This window comes from Phyllostomus discolor, chromosome 4 (assembly GCF_004126475.2).
Source record: "Phyllostomus discolor isolate MPI-MPIP mPhyDis1 chromosome 4, mPhyDis1.pri.v3, whole genome shotgun sequence".
NCBI lineage: Eukaryota > Metazoa > Chordata > Mammalia > Chiroptera > Phyllostomidae > Phyllostomus > Phyllostomus discolor.
Window position 1 is genome coordinate 8,032,210 of NC_040906.2, and position 19,380 is coordinate 8,051,589.

The window sequence follows — 19,380 nt, forward strand, 5'->3', positions numbered from 1 at the left end:
GCTTGGAGAGTTCACTGCTTTTGTAGAGAGCTGTACGTGAGCCCATGCACAGTCAGCAGAGGGGAGACGTTACTTCATCCTTGAAGACTGTGTTCTGCAAACCAAAGGCTGAGAAATGGCCGTGGTCAGGAGCAGTCAGGACGTTGCTTGCGATTCTGGCATGCCCAGCAAGAACATGCAAGGATGCTCGGGCTCTTGGCAGGTTGCGTCGTCCAGTGGTGCCTTCCCTCGGGTTCTTCAGCATCACGCTTTTCTGGTTTTCTGGCTCTTTCTCTGGCCACTCATGTGTGTTCGGTTCTCTGACTCTGACCCTACGTCAGTATTTTAAAGAGTTCTGCACTGGTTTCTCGTGTCTTCTTCTTCTCTGTACTCTTACCCTTCCTGCTCTCATTCTTTAATTAACATCTGCATCAGGAAATACAAAATCAAGTGCCCACAGGGAGGAGGCAGGGAAAATAATCATATAACCACCAGCCATTCATTGTTAGTGAAGGGAGATGAAAATATTGAACATACTACAAACATGACTGGGACCAAAAAAAATTTAAACCATATACATTAAAAATAGAAACATCTCATTATTTTAAAATTCCATTATTAAAATGTTATATTTAAGTTATTAGAGTTTGATCTGAAAATTTTTCTTCTACACAAGATGTCGATGGCAAGTTTTATTTTTCCATGTATAGGGAGGGACCCCGGCAAAAAAAGAAAACAAAACACAGAATAATCTTCTGGAGGGTGGGCCCCTTGTGCTACAAGCTTTCCCCACTGGGTGAGTGTTCTAGGAACCCATCTGTATCAGTGTACCAGCTGGCATTGTTGTGAGAGGCTGCATTCAGCTTCAGTGAATTATTTTTTGAAGACTCAATGTGTTGGCCCATTTCATGATGGGTGATTTACAAGTGCACCTATTCATATGATGCCAAGTGTTCAGCAGTTTTTGACCGAAAATGGCATAACCCCTATGCCCCACCCTCCCTATTCATGCACCCTGAGTGAGCTTTTTTAAACATCAGTCTTCAGAAGACGTGGGATTGGGGTTTACTTTTATCTGGGAAAGAGCATTTAGCCTACAAACTTGCACCAGGTTGTTCCTTCCCAAATGACACCTCCAAATAAATCACGTCGGGATGACTGGACCCATAAAATCACGCATCATGATAACTACTCAGTGGTTAGATGAGTTGTACTGGCAACCCAAGTGGCCAAATCATTCCTGCAATCACAATGTCTCCCAACAGTTAAAACTCTCCTCACCACCTCGTTGTACCAAAGCTACCCAAATTGTCATGTTTCACATCCAGTTCATTTAGCCTTCTCCCTTTGACTTAAGGTAATAGAAGCATACTGAGTTCGTGGAGCTCATTGCTAGGTTCATAACAGTGTTTAGTTTTAATTTTTGAAACAAAACAAACAAAAACTAGATTATAATGTATCACATAAACTAAAATTCTACATCAATGTCAGCGCTGTGCATATTAGTTTCATGTATCTTACTTTAACACCAACCACAGCGGCAACACCTCCTCCTGCTAATTTTAACCAGTCTGCAACAAGTTATTTAACTTCTCTCAATAAACAAGCTGTGCCATTACCTGATTTTATGCCATCAGGAGCACTACCTCCAAAAATCTGGGCTCATGTCAAAATTGTAGTCAACACTAAAGAGCAAATATAACTAGCTCATAGTACTACGTAGACAGCTAGATGGTTGGTAGGTAGGTAGGTAGGTAGGCAATCAGACAGAGATCAGTCTGTGCTTTTGGCAGATGCCACAAATAATTGTTTATGTAAATTAGGTAGTCAAATGCCAAGGAAAATTTTTTTCCAGCTAGAATTTTGTTTGCAAAAGCTTGTTTCTGTTTAGGACACACGATTTCTGCTTCCCTCAGACTTTATTTCATCAGTCTGCCATCTGGAAAGAGCAATTGCCCAGACAAGTTATTCTCCCTGATGCACAACTAATTCCACAGAATCATCAGTTATTTTACATCCAAAACACATGCTGTTTTTAACAGATCACCAATTGTTTCGACATGCCCCTTTCCTTTAATCCTCTATAATTTTTTTAATGATGGATTGTGTCATAATATTATTTAATAATTTGGGGAGGTTTTTTGTTTTCCTATTTTAATATGTTTTATTGATTATGCTATTACAGTTGTCCCAATTTTTCCCTTTTGCCCCACTCCACCCAGTACCCCCATCCCCTCTAGTAATCCCCCCTAGTTCATGTTCATGGGTCATACGTGTAAGTTCTTTGGCTAGTCCATTACCTGTACTGTTTTTGACATCCCCCCATCTGTTCTGGCCCTACCAGTTTGTGCTTCTTAATCCCTGCACCTTTCTCCCCATTTTCTCCCTTGCCCCTCCCTACTGATAAACCTCCAAATGGTCTCCATCTCTATGTTTCTGTTTCTGTTCTGCTTGTTTGCTTCATTTGTTATTTGGATTCAACTGTTGAGAGTTGTGAATTTATTGCTATTTTGTATTTTTTTCTGCTGAACTTAATTTTTTAAAAATCTTGTTAAATCCTTCTATTTTTTTGATTTTTTTAATTGTTGTTCAAGTACAGTTGTCTCCATTTTCACCCCCCCACACCCCCCCACCCCACCCCACCCATCTCTGCCTCCTACTCTTGAAACTACCCCCTTTGGCTTTGTCCGTATGTCCTTTATACATGTTCCTTGATGGCCCTTCCACTGTATTATCCCCTATTATTCTTCTGCCCCCTCCTCTCTAGTTACTGTCAGTTTGTTCTTTACTTCAATGCCTCTGGTTGTATTTTGCTTGCTTATTTGTTTCTAGATTCATTTCTATATTTGTCACTAGATTAGGTTTCACTTATAGGTGAGATCATATACTATTTGTCTTTCACCACCTGGCTTATTTCACTTGGCACAATGCTCCCCAGTTCCAACCATGAATTTATTGCCATTTTAATATTCACCATTTTAAGCTTCTTTTTCTTATATAATTCCCTTTAGCATTTCATGTAATAATGGCTTGGTGATAATGAACCCCTTTAGTTTCACCTTGTTTGGAAAGCACTTTATCTGCCCTTCCATTCTAAATGGCAGCTTTGCTGGATAGAGTCATCTAGGTGGCAGGTCCTTGCTTTTCATCACTTTGAATACTTCTTGCCAGTCCCTTCTAGCCTGCAAAGTTTCTTTTGAGAAATTAGCTGATGGTCTTATGGGAACTCCTTTGTAGGTAACTCTGTTTTTCTCTTGCTGCTTTTAAGATTCTCTATTTTTAACCTTTGGTATTTTAATTATGATGTCTCTTGGTGTGGTCCTGTTTCGGTCAATCTTTTGGAGGACTAGAAAGTCCCCCAAAAGTTCTGTGCTTCCTGAACTTGTATGTTTATTTCCTTCACCAAATTATAAAAGCGTTCTTTCATATTTTTTCAAATAAGTTTTAAATGTCTTGCTCCTCCTCTTCTTCTGGCACCCCTATGATTCAGATGTTGGTAGACTTAAAGTTGTCCCAGAGTTTCCTACCTATCCTCATTTTTTTTCCTTTTTTTCCCCCTGCTATTCTGTTTGACTGCTTTTTCCTTCCCTGTGTTCCAAATCATTGATTTGATTCTCAGGTTTATCCTCTTCATTGTTGGGTCCCTGTAGATTTTTCTTTATTTCATTTAATGCAATCTTCATTTCTGCCTGGGTCTTTTTTATGGTGTTCAAGTATCCAGTGAGTTCCTGGAGCATCCTTATAACCAGTGTTTTGAACTTTGAATCTTATAGGTTGCTTATCTCCATTTCATTTAGTTCATTTTCTGGAGTTCTGTTCTGTTCTTTCAATTGCACCATATTTCTTTGTCTCCTCATTTTGACAACCTTCCTGTGTTTGTGTCTGTGTATTAGGTAGAGTGGTTTTGACTCCCAGTCTTAGCACACCTGTTAAGTTGTATGGGGTGGATGGAGACTTAGGTAATCACCTGGGCGAGGCAACCCAGGTCACTGCTCCATTGCTGGGCAACCCAGGCCACTGCCCCATTGCTCCGTGTGGGGGAGGGCTTGCAGAAGGAACAATGCCACTGCCCGATCCCTTGAGTTTTGCCCAGGGGTAAGCTGTCGCCCGACTCATACCTCACTTTCTCTCCAGATGCCACTGGTGCCCTTACAGCTGTTTCCCCGGTGCTGAATCCCAGAGGAGGTGGATCTGTGTGAGTCCTAAGTCCATTGCAGGTCCTTTAAGAGGACACAGATTCTTCTGTCACCGCCCCCCCCCCCCCCCCCGACTAGTTTTTACAGCCAGAAGTTATGGGGGCTTATCCTCCTGGCACAGGGACTCTGGGTCAGGTGGTCTGGACTGGGGCTGGGATCCCTCACTCCTGAAGAATCCCTCCCATTTTTTATCTACCACACATCAATATGGACTGCCTGTTCTGGTCTCCATGCCTCTCTGTATCACTCGAGTCTCTGTCCCTCCTACCCAACTGGATAAATGTGACTTCTTTAAATCCTTGGTTGTCAGACTCCCACACAGCCATTTTCTGACAATTCTGGGTGATATTTGTTTTGTAGTGTAACTGTGCTTTTTGCTATAATTTTGTGCATGGAGGTGAGGCACATTTACCTATGCCTCCATCTTGGCCTTCAGAAGTTCTGTTTCTTTGGAGCACGAACACTCTCTGTCTGATCAATGTGTAGATCCAGCACACCCTTTCACGAAGAAATGGGCTCTCTTCCATGTTTCTCAAAACTCAGCCCTGGCATTTTTATTTTCCCATATCTATACAGACTTCAGTACAGAGACAAAGTTCTGTACTATTAAAGAAATGCCATCCCATCAACAATGACAAAGGACATTTGCCAGTAGACCTCAGTGCTCAGGATACAACAGGGACTGATGGGCTCACTGGGGAACAGCGGAGCACATACCACACTTAATGGAGTCTGAGGGATTACTACCACATAGAAATGCTGTTTTATTGTCCCAGAGTTTTTCCTTTGTAAAAAAAAGAGCCCAGCCCTTGCTGGCGTAGCTCAGTGGATTGAACGCAGGCTGTGAACCGGGTATCGCAGGTTTGATTCCCAGTCAGGGCACATGCCTAGGTTGCAGGCCACGACCCCCAGCAACCACACATTGATGTCTGTCTCACTCTCCCTTCCCTCTCTAAAAATAATAAAAAAAACACACATTTAAAGAAAAAGAGCCCAGAAATCCAGATTTTTTTCATAGAACATCACTTGATTAATGCTATTTTGATTTCACTAAAAACACATCCTATTCCACACTGAACATATTTTCAAGCTGAGTATCAGCTAATTTTGGACTGAAAAATGCCAGCTTGCAAGCTCTGAAGATATCCATTATATCAGGCTTAATGAGACTGGAGTATAGATTCAGCTTCTATAGGGTCCATTAATTTTTCAAGGAAAAATGTTTTTGTTTCTCTTTTTTCTTTCCCTTTTCTTCTTTTTTTTTTGTAGTGGTCACAGCTAATGTTATTTTTCAACAACATTCATTTGCTGGATATTCAGTCCAACTAGTACAGGTGTTGCCAAGCAAAGATCCTTGTTTGATTCACATGTTATACATTCTTATTTACTAGGTCATAGGTAAAATTGAGAGTCCAAGTAGTAATAATAGTATTTATAATAGTAATAAAGTAATAGTAAAGCTAATTGACTTAAGTTCTTATTCCTGACCATGCCATCCATCTCTGCACATACCTTCGAAACAGTAGAGTCCACCATGCTTGCTACTGCTATCCCCTATCATTATGTTCTATGCAGAAAGTTTAACACTAAGGAAAAAATATCCCTATATGTTATATTTAAAGTACACATGTCCAAATGGAGAATTTGATGGTGCAGTGAAGGTTTTCAATGGTTGGTCCCAGATCTAGTGTGGTTTGTAGGCACCAGCTTCAACCTGTGCTCTGCTCTTGGAGACAAGGCCACCGCTTGCCCCTCTCATGAGCTGCCCTTGGTAATGATGCCCCATCCTCCCACGGTCCTTCCACGGCCACCCATCAGACTCAGAGCCCTTCCTGAGAACCTTGCTCCCTCCTCAGGTCAGCGCCACCATTCTCCTTCTCCCTGGGGAACGCCTCCCAAGCTCTGCCACCCACCGTGGCTCTTACTCTGGCTCTTACTCTGGCTCCTTATGGCTTTGTCCAAACCACCAATAGAGCCTGACATTAAATTCCTTTTGGAGAGAATCCTCAAAGAAACATTATGGATTTAACTGCAAATATATTAAAATCCTAGAAGTAAATATCACATTCCTATCACTAATCCATGATTTAAAAATTTTTTTTCATTAACTACTAGAATGAAATGCTGAAAATGTATCTAATTCTTAATCAAAGTAAAACCTCTGAGAATCTAACCAATCCACTATTCTTAAAAACAGCATAGCTTTATAGTTTTACATTTCTTTATTATGAAAATGATAGGAATTCTTCTTGAAATACTTAATCTATATAACGACTAAAGTCCTTTTAACAGCGTGAAAATATTCTTGGAAGAAAAAAGTAGATGAACAACATTTTTTAAAAGTAACATAGGTTTTGGGTTGCTCTTGTCATTAGATAAGAATTTTATTATAGAACTGGTAGCCAGGCTTGTGAAAATCTATAAACAGCTTACAGAAGTGTTTTGTGTTTTTGGTTTTTTTTTTTTTTTTTGATAGGGAAAATCATACTCACTGGAAAGCTTTTGGGGGGGTTTAATTCTTGGTGGAAATGTTTTCTGGGGGGGGTTATTTTTATTGTTTATTCTATTACCATTGTCTCAGTTTTTTAAAGGGAAAAATAGCATAGCATTAAATATGGCATTTATGATATAGGCTGTTATGTTATACATAACATGGCATATTATACAAGGTATAACATAGCATGTAATAAATACTGTGCTAAAGAGACAGCAGGGCATAACCTAGCACAGACCTCTAGGACAGGCTGCTTAGGAATGAATCCGGACTACCCCTCAGCAGCTCTGTGACTGCACAAGTTGCTTAATCTTTCTGTGCCTCCAGTTCCTCACATGTCTTTTGGAGATCATGATAGAATCTTATTAGCAGCAATGTTATGGGGCCAACTATCTGGCCCAGAGAACGCATTATGAAAAGTGTCTGCTACCATCTTAGTTCTGAAGGTCTCAACTGAGCTCTTGTAAATAGCCTTATAACTCTTTCTAATGAATTCGTGTATAAATATCAAATTGTTGAAGCTTTGTAGGTATCTAATTAACCTTTCCCCGAAGACACATTTTCTTTATTATAAAGGGAGAGAGAAAGCTTAGATGAGAACAGTTCATTTCATTGCTGCATAGTCCACACATGGCGAGGTTCAGTATTGCAGGCATTTCATGCATGAACAGCAGGAGCAAAAAACCCACCCTCTTCTTGGAATACGATAAGATGAGAACCCTTCAGCCATGACATTACTAAAAATCAATTTCACAACTGGGTATTGGTGAAAAGTGGGCTGAGTAGCCAGTGTGATGATAGGAAAAAGTAATTAGAGCCAGACAAGTCTTTAGAATAAAGGCCTCATGAACGGGATTCATGCCCTTGCAAGGGTCGAGGCAAAACGTGCAGCTTCTGCTCTGCTCTCCGCCACATTGAGAACACAAGGAAAAGTCCGCCGTCTGCAACCTGGAGGAGGGTTCTTACCAGAATCCTTGCTCCCTGACCTTGGACTTCCATCCTTCAGAGCTGAGAGATAAATTTCTGTTGTTCATAAGCCACCCTGCTTAATGGTTTTTGTTATGGCTGCCCACAGGAAAACATGATTATGGCAACTTCACCTGTGGGTCTTTCTCTTTCTCTTCACTGGTTTTCCATTGCATTCAGGATCCTTTAAAATTCCTTCCAAAGTCCAGCATCATATGAAACCCCATCCCTCCGGTCTCACGTCCACCATCCCTCTGCTAACTCCCTACATGCCAACAACCCTTTTTTTTCTAATTTCTTAACTGCGCTTTCTTCCCTCTTGTTATAAAACCTCAAAAATGTTTCCAGGTCCCTACCTGGAACCCTTCCCTACCTTCCTGCCTTCTGACTCTGCCTCTATCCACCCCCCTACATCACCTCTAAACCTTTCAGGTCTTGATTCAAAGTTCACCTCCTCGGGAAGCCTTTCTCCTCCTTTATCAGTTCAATGTCCTTTGTCACACAATCTCCAAAGGCCGTGGACTCTCCCGTGCAGCTGGGGTTTCTCTCAGAGTTACGACTCTCACAGGCAGTCAAATATTTCCTTAAAAAATGAATGAAACCACTCACAAGTTTTGAACTTCCAATATGCACATAGGAATAGAGAACAGTAGGGGAGGACATGGTTTAAAAAACATGGCCTCATTTGGGTATACATTAGAAAGTTGTATTGCTATAATCTCAGTAAAATAGTGTTAGTCCAATAATATCATGTCAAGGTATGTTAAGTTTATAATAAAATGTATATGAATAAAAAGGTTTATTTACTATTCATTAATTAAAATATGATTTCTAGCATATTCTTTCAATAGTATACTCTTTTAAGAAATTTTAGAATATTTGTAGAGAACATGACATTTTCTGCACTTAATAGTGTATATAAGATCATTTTAAAGAAAGAGGTGGGACATAAAGTCAGGTTCTGTTTTGAGTTATGTCTCTTCTTCACTGTGCAGTGGCATTTGAAAGCATGTGCTTAAGTTGTCAAACGCAGGCATTTGGTGAGACTCCTTTACCCCACTGAATAAGGCAGGTATGCCTGGTTGAGCTGTCGTGATTCTTATTTTATTTTTTTTTCTAACCATGGGGACCACCTAAGCTACTCTCAGAAATACTGTTCGAGTGGCCCACCTTAAGATGTGCCCGAACCCATACACGCAGGCATTCCAAGGAAAGGAAGCTTTTTCCGATGCGAACCGCAGGGAACGTGGAGGTGATCCTGCCCACTCACACTTCAAAGCTGTCTGATAATTGGCTTAAAAGCACATCTGTCAATGCTTCATAAGCAAACTTTTATCCATGCCTTTACTTCCTGGGGAAATACGATTTCCTCTGGCTCATGCTCGAATGTAATTCTTCCTGAAGAGCAGAGGTTTTATTTTTGCCTGCTTCCTTTACCTTGTTCATATTCAAAGTGAAAAGGGCACATTTTAAGACATTCTCAAGCATGAGAATTGCTAGCACAATGCCTAGGGAAAGCTGGTCCCACCAGATCATGCAAAAGTTTATTGTAACAGAGCTCCTGATCACATCGGGCTAAAAGTGATAGTCCAGAATAACACAGGCTTGGGCCCAAATGGGACATTTAATATGGACAATTCAAGACCTCTGTCTTCACCTGTGACCTGGTCATTCTTCACTTCTTTAGCAGCTACGTAGGGAACACTTGCTGGGCCGTGCTCTCTGGTAGATGCTGGGGGAGCATGGAGAGACAGCAGCCCCACTCTTCATGAGTCTACCTTCGCGTTGGGGAAAAAAGCCAGCAAATAATTAAACAAAGTTGACGCAGGCCGTGATAACTGCAGTGAAGGGCAAGTGCATAGTGCTCTAAGAGACGACAGCAGGGTGGTGGGGAGACATCCCTTCGAGGGGGTGGCGCTTAAGAGGAAGTCTGAAAGATGAGAAGAAATCAGTGCACTCCCATTTTCACCCCTCATTCTGTTCTTCAAAACCGAGCGGGGAGATCAGGTGTGCAATGAATAAAAACCCATCGTGTGGGCAGCGTCAGAACTCGCTCATCAAACTGCTGTCTGTTTCTCTCACCTGAGGTCTCTGGGCCATTGAAGACACTGGCAGCAATGTGCTCTAGGGAACTGCAGTAGCAATTTGGAATCCTGAGATCTCTAAAGACTTGCGCTTGAGCCCTCAAATGCTGTTGTTGGCATTTGCAGGAGACAGAGGTTTGCCATGAAGCGCAGGTTTCTAGAGAGCAATAGACTTCAGAGGGCAGACCAGCTCCCGCCACTGGGAGCCCCGGTGCCATCAGCGGTCATCAGCATGTGCACAGCGCTTGGGCAGGAAAGGTGTCTCAGCTCCTCTCAGCCTCTGAACTGAACTCTCACTTGAGAGTCCACTGTCACCACTATGAACCCGCCCTACACTCACAGCAAAAGCAAGTGAGGCGGCAGAACCTCCGAGCTGCCATCAGAAGCAACAGAAGTAATTCATGTTCTTGAATCCTCCTCCACTCCCTGCTTTGTTCCTTAGAGCTTCCGCTCCAGGGGGAGGAGAATCAATGCCATACAAATGAACCATTCCCATGGGAAAAAAACCCCAGGAGCTGATATAGGGCATCTTCAGTAATCTGACATTTCATGGTCATACTATCCTTTTGCTTTGCCTTCCATTTAGCTTTAATATGCTAATTTTCCATTTCTCTGCTATTTATTACCTCCCTCTCACCTTCTCCATCTCTTCCTCACCTTTGACTTGGTCACTCTAAGAAATAAATGTGCTTACATTTCCTTTGTCTTAAATCTTCTTCTAGCCTTCCCTTTATTCCACAATCTTGTCAAATCACATTCTACACCTTAACTTTTCACCCCACCTAGAACAGAAAAATGCAGGGTGATAAGACTTACTATGCTAATGGCTACATCTAACTCTGATTTACTGTTGTAAGTTAGTAACTTAGCTCAAGGAACAGAAGAGCTGGCCTGTAATACTCTTTAAATGAATAAATGGAATGAGTAGCTGAATGAATGAATGAATGAATGAACAAATGAATTAACTAGGGGATTTGGTATCATTTGCTTATCTAGGTTTCCACTTCCTTACAGACAAGAGAGTTGAATGAGATAATTTTTAAGTACACTTTGTACTCTAAAATTCTATGACTCTATACTACAACAAAAAGATAAAAAACATTTTATACATATATTTGAACTTACATTTCAGAAAGTTATTTCTTGTTTTCTTATTTATTTACTCCTAGTGAAATTCCAATTTATTTCACAAGAGCTACTTGAAGCCCAAGAGTATTATTTATGCTTTCTTCTGCTCTCCTTTCGAGTGGGGAAATGCTAGCTTGCAACAAATATGGTGTGATGATGAGGTTTGAACATTACAAAGGAATAAACTTCGCAGCCCAAGTTGGCCCTTCCCAGACAGTGCTGTCCGTCTTTGCTCAGAAAGGGCTGTCTTTCTGAGGCTTTCCAAAAGCTACAAATAGGCAATTCACAGTATCCTTCTACTGAAAGCTGGAATTGTAAGTCTCAACCAAGAAACTACAGTGATATTTTTTTAATTTGTTCTGTAAGTGATGAGGCCAGATTAATGGATGCCTTAATGATGAAAGTCAGAAACATCAAACATATGAAGCTCAAAGCAAAACAAAACAAAAAACCAAGCTCACCACCCTCCTGCTACCCTTTTGGAGTGGTTAGGGAACATCAAGTGTTTGCAGAGTAGAGTCACCTGTCTTGAGCACTCGATTCCACAATCAGAGCTTACGTGTGGAGGTGTAATGGCCATTTATCTGAAAAGCAACTTACTTCTAAGCACTTGCCAGTCTGTTAGAACATTTTAAATTCACGAGTCTCTAAGAGACTCCGGAAACCAAGCTATAGGAACAGTAGTTCTATTGTGTGCCTTGGAGCTAATGGCTTCATAGGTAGACCTAGAGCAGGCCAGGTAGAGCGGTTCTTAGAGACCCAATGCAGTGGAACGGACAACCACTTTCTGGTGCTTTCACCCATGTACATAGTCTTCTGGATAGTTTGGTTCAAAAGAAGGCAAAGTACCTTTTCCCCATTAGTATAACTAAATGCAGATCCAGCCACCTGCCACAACAAAATCCAAACTCATAAGACACGTGCTGGTTGAAGTTTTTATAAGGCAGGAGAGGGAAAGCGGAACAGAGAGATCAAGGGAAAGGGGTAGAAACGTCCTCTACATGCAGGCTAGCAAAATCCACTCTGATAAGGACCTGAAAACTGGGCAAGCGACAGTCTCGTGTGCGTCATCCTGGTGTGCATCACCTTGGTCTCACGTCATCCTACTTTTACGTTTGGAGGTCAGCAAATCTCTGAGAGCTGGAACACCTAAAGGTGGGAGTCTTTATGTTTTGAAGTTAGTTCCTGGGATTCTTATGCAAACATGCCATTTTTCTACAAGCTGCATATTAGTCAAAATCCGCATTCACAGAAGCAATGTCACAAGAATGACGACATGTAATACAATTCCCCACTGTTACAGGCCCCCACTGTAATATTAGCAGATTCATGTGAGGACAAAATTCTCTAAGTAATCACTATGCTCCCCTGTGTAGCATCAGCCAGGATGTGTATTTAGTAGTTGCTACTGCTTTTGTTTTTCATAGAATTAACCTATGCTAATGGGATTGCAGCATTGCTTAACTATGAAAGAGACATAAAGCCTTTGCCCAGGTATACCTGAAGCATCCTGGAGAAGTCAAGTTGGAGTTATCTCCAGTTTTGGTTGTCAAAATATGAGAACGCTTGTTAGATGTCTATTTAGATTCATTATTTACGTTTTAAAATTAGACTATCATTTATTCCTAGTAATTTTGCATTTAAATTGCTTTTCCTCTGCTCCAAAATAATTGTGCTACCCAAACTACAGATGTGCGTTTCTACAGCTTTTTATATTTGCTTTGTGTGATTACCACAGTCATTTTAAAGCAAGAGTAATTGGATACAAATGCCGTATCAGTGTGTTCCAGAATGCCTGACAGCTCCATGGCATAACAACATTGATGTATAAATTGCCATTTTAGTTGTCATCCCCCTGAAGTACCAATCAGAGAAAAATGTCACATTCTTTAAGAGATCATTTTGGTCCTGGGTCCTGAATCTCGCAGCAGAAGCCTTTTGGTTGGGAGAAGAAAGGAGACAATTTTGCCTTTAGAAGATGTGTAGATCGGCATTTTAATGCCATCGAATAAGACACCCTATCATCACCCCGTGGCCAGATGGTCCCATTGTTGGAAGCGGCAGAAAGAAGGAATTGGGTTTCTTCGAAGATAAAGCATGAGGGTGTGCTTGGTCATAGTAAACATCTGAGTGCCTGGATTCTAAAGGCCATTTGACATCATGCTTTTTGTTAACGTTTACAAGCAGGGTCTCCATAAGAATGCTTTTCTTAATGGGCTTCAGCAGACTCTGGGAGACATGAAAAAACACCCCCAGGAGAAGAAGTCGAAAGTCCCACGTTCTGGGCTCAGATGCCCACTGTCACGTCACTTCTTGCGCAACGATTTGCCCTTAGTAGAAGCATAATGCAATGGCACTTCTCGAAGACTGTGTTTGGCTGTCTGAAGAGTCCAAAATGTTGACTCAAGTGAATACATGAAAAAAATAAAACTGTCCACATGCAATATGGTTTGACCCTGACAATAATCATCACTTCTGTTTTTGTGGTTTCCATGAAAAAAGTCAAACCTGAGATTTTTATTTAACATAATTAGTGTTTTTGTCTGACAATTTGTATTGAAATCAAGCTATTTGTTAAATACAGTGAACTCACAAAAGTTGCCATGAATTTCAATCTACTTAAAATTATTCTTTCCTATTTCCTTAGATTGCAATGTTATCCTCTTTCTCACAGAAGCCTTTAACCAATATATATAATATCACTATCTAATAAAATTTTGTTATGAAATTTTAAGCACAGCTACATAGTTTTCTATTTATGAAAGACATTTAGAAGTAAAATAAATAACTGATATTGTTTGAGTAAATAATCTATAATACAAAGCAGAGAAGACAACATATTGACCATGGATAGTAAGCTTTTAATTATGCATAAGTAACTTTGAAGACTTAGATTATACAAAAGTCAAAATCACAGACTGGCATCGTTTTCCCAATGATACTTATTCCTACAACATTTCATTTTAAAACTGTAATAAGGACAGAAGAAAGGCATTTGCATGTAAAAGGTATGGGCAACCACAAAATTAGCTCTGCTAGGGGGCAGGAAAGAGGGGTTTGTGGTCTCTCAGTGAAGATGTTTCCATCTGCTTCGGGCGGAGCGTGTCCGCAGATGGTCCAAACAAGGCCGTGTGCAGACACAACACAACATGTGCTTTATGTGAACGGGAGAGAGATTCTGTCCCAAGAAAAACATTAAAAGCTTCTGTGTGTATTTATCACCAATAATGGGTCTCAACTTTTTGCCTCTTCCTATTTTTTAGCAAACCCTTATTCATGGAACAAAAAAGCCAATCTATATACCATTTTCCCTTTTTCAATTATAATTGACATTTAATATTATATTAGTTCCAAGTGTACAGCACAGACATTTATATAATTTATAAATGTATACCCCTGGTAATTTTATTACCCACCTAGCCCCACACATAGTTATTACAATATTATTAACCGTGTTCCCTATGCCACACTTTACATCTCCATAACTACTTTGTAACTGCCAATCAATCTTAGTACTTTAAACAGTACCAATAGGTGGATAAATATTAATCTAGTTAATTCTCCTATAACTTCTCTACTTACTACCTTGTAGGCTTACTAGAAGAAAACTTTGTTTGCTGACTACGTTGGAATTCACTTCATAAGTAAGGAAAATAATTGTCACGGGGCAGTAATTATCACCCCCATCACCTGAGGCAGTGCCTCCACTTCATCCATACGTATGGGTTTATCACAAGCATTCGCTGAGCACCTGGGGAACGCTGGGCTGTGCTAAGCACGACAAGTACAGTGGTGAATGATGCCTGCCCTCATGAACTCAGCCTGGTGAAGGCTGAAGGGAAGTAGACTACGTATAAGAAGAAAGATAACTAAATGACTTTCTAAAAAGTCTCCCTGTAGGGCATTGGGCACATAGGGATTTGCACACATGAGCGCTTTACAGAGAACTCCACGGCGTCACTTCAGATTGAGGCGAAGAGTCAACGAAAACTGCTTGCATCTCGTTCCCAGGGGCTACTGTCACAGACACATAGTCTCAGACCCACAGCCCCGGCCTCCTGGTCCACGGCATTCTCACCAGACCCTAAGCAACCCCTTCGATACACAGCCCAGAGAGCCATCAAGCAGACTGCCCCAAGCTTTACATTTTAGTCACATAGAACACTCACACTCATCCTGCAGAAACTTGTTTTCAAATTCTCATCACCAAAAATTCCCTTTTGAGAATTGTACTGTACTAACACAGGGAGCAGCCTCACTTCCAGAGATGGAAATATCTCATCTAACACTTGTGCTCTCACTGCATTGGGGACATACCCTAGAACTGTGAGTTCTTACCTCATCCAACTCCTTGAAAAGTCTATGAATTATGCCCCAAGTCTTCACTGTGTAAAAAGAAAGCCTCTTTGCTCACAACTCTGATCTCGCCTCCAGAGTTCCCCTAGGAGGCACTTCTTGCCTTGGACTCCACAGCCTCTGTCCTCTCCCTCTCCTTACCTTGCACTGAAGCAAGAGCCTCTTATCATGACTGAGCAGGTGCTGATTAGGGAACAATCGTCCATTTGTAGTTTGTGCATTTTCCCTCTTCTGCTTTTGCGTGCGTCCTGCCTGCCTTCCAAGCTCACCTCACACCCAGCCTTCTCTGCGGTAGCATTTGTGATTGAGCCCATTCTCCCAGCTTCCTCCTCCAGCACACATACCTGTCACTCCTGTGAAGCTTAATAATGTTTTCATAGTTTCAGCAATGTGTCCTGGCTGCAGACATGCCAGAACTCTCTGAGAGCAAGAACAATGCCTCGTACTGATTGTCTTCTCAGCACCAGCACCAAGACCACCCAGCACAGAGACAGAGAGCACCTGGTCCCCTCGCTGAACCACAGGAAGTCCCTACCCCACACCCACCACTCCCCAGCACTTCTAGGCAGAGGCCTGTCTTATGCTCCACTTGGAGTTCAGCATTAGTGGCCAAGTAAATCTCAAGTAAAGAACCCAAGGTCATAGTGAGTGAACACACACACTGAGCAATTGCATTGCAAGAACCATTTCACCATCAAGTGTATTTACTGTAAAATCATCAAAGCTTAAAATTCTTCGCTCCTCGGGTACACAGGCTCCACTCTCAGTGCCCTGGGAATAGGTTTGGCAATGTGCTCACGTGGTTATATGTTTTTTTTTACAATTTTCAAAAGGAAGGTATTTTAACAACAATTGTTTCTTTCCTTTCAGACTCCCACCACATCTTACCTCTTCTCATACTGAGTGAGGTCATTGGAGTAACCACAGATAAGTGTGTGGTCTCACTTAAGGGAAATGGAGTGGCCTTATGTTTATGTGAGATCTGTCTAGGTGGCTTGAGGTCACTTTCATGAACAGCTAAGTGACTGCTAGCCATCCACACGTTGGATGGGCTCCCAGAAATACTCCCACTGTAGACAGTGGCAACTCAACCAGGCATGGAGACATGAAAGTGTCAGCTCAGGGATGCTTTTACACTAGGAGCATGTCCTACTGTCCCCGATGCCAAAAATACAGAGATAGTAGACAGAAAACAAGGAGCATATGCCAGAAGCTAGTCTGCAGAGAATTCTTCCTGTCACCAGATATGTGAAATCACAAATTCAAGATTGGGTTCTCCCCTGGAAGGAATTTATTTGATAATGCAGCATTGAAAATAATAACTACATCATGTGTTTTTTTTTCTTTTTGAATGGGAATCAAATTAAAAAAGAACTACCCAAATCCTTACATTTGTATAGGAAAAACCTGTAACAGTATTAGAAGCTATGAGTATGCCTGTAGCAACCCATACATCAAAGAAATTTTATAGCGGTTTCCCACTAAATTTGACATCAACCTGGAAAATGTCTAAGATATCATCAGTAAAAGTTTGTGAAGCTGAAAAAAAAACAATCACAATATTATAATAAGACTAAATTATCTTTCTATTCCCTCTAGAGAAAATGGTGCTACAGAGAAACAAAGATTATGGAGCCAAGATGTAAGGGGAAAGCATTGTGGAGGTGTATTGGCAGTTGTTTTGTTAAAAATATCATTTTTCTGGGAGTATCATGTTTGTGGTATTTTTCAGCCATTTCATAGTTGAAATGTGTTGTGATTCCTTTTCTCCTTCGAAATAAGTGAATATTCACACCTAAGTTAGAATTTTCAATTTTTTATAGATAACTTTTTTTAAGATTTTGTTTATTTATTTATTTTTAGAGAGGGAAGGGAGGGAGAAAGAGAGAGAGAGAAACATCAATGTGTGGTTGCTGGGGGTCATGGCCTGCAACCCAGGCATGTGCCCTGACTGGGAATCGAACCTGCGACACTTTGGTTCGCAGCCCGTACTCAATCCACTGAGCTACACCAGCCAAGGCTAGAATTTTCAATTTTGTTTTTTTGTCTCTTAAAGAGGGTCTCCCAAAATTGTATGTACATCTGACCCTAAAAACCTGGATCATCCCCAAAGAAAGATGTCTGTGCCGAGTAGAAGCAAGGGGCTAGTTTATATCTTGCTTTATTTAGGTCCAGGCCCAGCTAGCGAGAGGGGTTTCCTCCAAGTATAGGCAGAGTTCAGCCCCAAATGAATGAAAAGTAAGTTCATCTTCAGAGAACTATAGATAGTATCAGAGGACAGGGAAGTCAGTATTACAGATGCCTCTTTTGGCCTCTGCTTTGCCCTATCCCGCAAAGATACAAGATAATAAGAACCCCAGTCAGGGTAGTGCTCCTTTCTTCAAGGGGAATGGAAAATCATCTAATCAATTCAGTAGCTGCCATCACAGCTGCGTACTGTTAAAAGTCCTGGAGGACTGACAGATATCGAACCATTTTCCAAAGGCAAAGTTACCGCTATTATATCATAATCTTAAAACCGCTCTAGATCATGAACCCCTTCCAAGTACCCTTACTGCCATGCTTCCATTGGTGCTCTTGGCAAAGTCCCTCCTGCCCACTCCCTCCCTATTTACCCATCTTAGTAACCCAAAGGAAGGGGACCTCTGAATGAGAGTGCAGGTGACATCCCATGCCCTTCCTTCCCTAAATAGCTATCCAGTTATTCTCAACCAGCAAAGACTGCCCTGGGGAGAGGCTGTAAAGTTATTGTGAGCCCAGGAAACTTGAGGAAATCTCCCATTATTGGGGAGAGTAAAATAATAATGACTTTCACATTTCGGCAATGTATGACTATTTTAGTTTTTAAGAACTTTCCCCCAAATCTTTTGATTATGTTTTTAACCTCAAAAGGAAAAGACAGAGGCTCTGGGAAACCATGACCGTGAACAACGACTGAAATCAGAGAGCCCCATATGCCTGCAGGCATCTGCAGTCTGAACATCTGATTCAATAGCCACATAATTAATATTGTCCGTTTGACATGGCCAAACCCACTTGCTAAGAATGAATGCCTCTGGATGACTTTTAGCAAAATATGATAGAGCCTCATTTCCATGATCACACTTAATGCAAACCTTCCAGGACCTCGTTACTAACATTTCCCTTTCTGCAGGCTGGTGTGTGTCCATTAAGTGTCTCTTCCTCCCTGATCCTCGTCAGCGTGTGGAACTTCCTGTCTCCAAGTATCACTCACGCTTCCCGACTGCCCAGGGACGCCCTCCTGGCCCCTGCCCACCATGATCTACAACTCTCAAGAGTGTATCTCACCTCTTTGAAACTTTTCTTTCAGCTTTCTTCTCCCCATCTCTGTCTGTAGTAGATTTATATCTATGTGATGTGTTGGAGATTTAAGATATTGCTGTTCTAAATTACTATATAATATTGTTCCGACTGTTTTTATGCTCTACTATATTCAGACATTTATGTAATATGGCTAAAAAGAGACAAACTATACAGCAATATATAAATAAATCAAAATTAACTTAAAACCAGAAACAAAGACAAATCCACTTGGTACACACTCTATTAGAAGTGAGAGGGGGGAGGGAGCAGGAAACGAGAAGAGGAAAGGGACATGTTTTGGCAATCATGAACAGAAATTTAGAGGATGACAAGTCTTTTTTACTATTTCATGACATTCCATAACCCTTCCTAAACCTGAAGATTTTGCAGTGACATTGACTCTAATACAAAGAGGAAGCTTTGTTTGCTGGGCCATGAAGGGAAGAGGGCACGTGGCGAGACCCGTGGGAATGATGACTAGGGCATAGAGGTCTGCAGAGAAGCCCCCAGGGAAAACTGCCACGTTCAACCGACTTTTCTAAATGTTTCAGACTCTCAAATCATTAGTCCCCAGCTGATTCCTGCTTTCTTCAGAAAGGACTGCCTGCCAGGTTTTCCACTTAACTGTCTCTCTTTGCCCTTTCTCCTAGGTCTGCTTCGTGAACCTGGATGTGAACAAGGATGAGTGCAGCACGGAGCACCTGCAGCAGGTAACGCTGGGTGGGGACTTGGGCTCTCTGAGAGCTCATTACAAGGGCAGGTGGCCCTGGCCAGAGAGCCAACATTACTTCACCGCTCAATGATGCTCATTCTGTAGGGGGCTCATTCATTGGGTGGTTTTCCCACAGCCCAT

General features: G+C 41.4%; 1 protein-coding gene across 7 annotated transcripts in view; it reads left to right on the forward strand.

The window, feature by feature from the left end:
- Window positions 1-19,380, forward strand: part of LOC114494546 (SPHK1 interactor, AKAP domain containing) — a 118,666-nt gene that overhangs the window by 68,096 nt on the left and 31,190 nt on the right. For 6 of the 7 annotated variants that reach the window (XM_028509745.2, XM_028509746.2, XM_036022752.1 and 3 more), the window contains one exon: window positions 19,178-19,237. In XM_028509745.2, the coding sequence (XP_028365546.1) occupies window positions 19,178-19,237 (60 nt within the window). Of the gene's footprint in view, window positions 1-15,753; window positions 17,003-17,222; window positions 19,238-19,380 lie in introns of those variants that run through there. The other variant, XM_036022755.1, reaches the window with a different exon arrangement.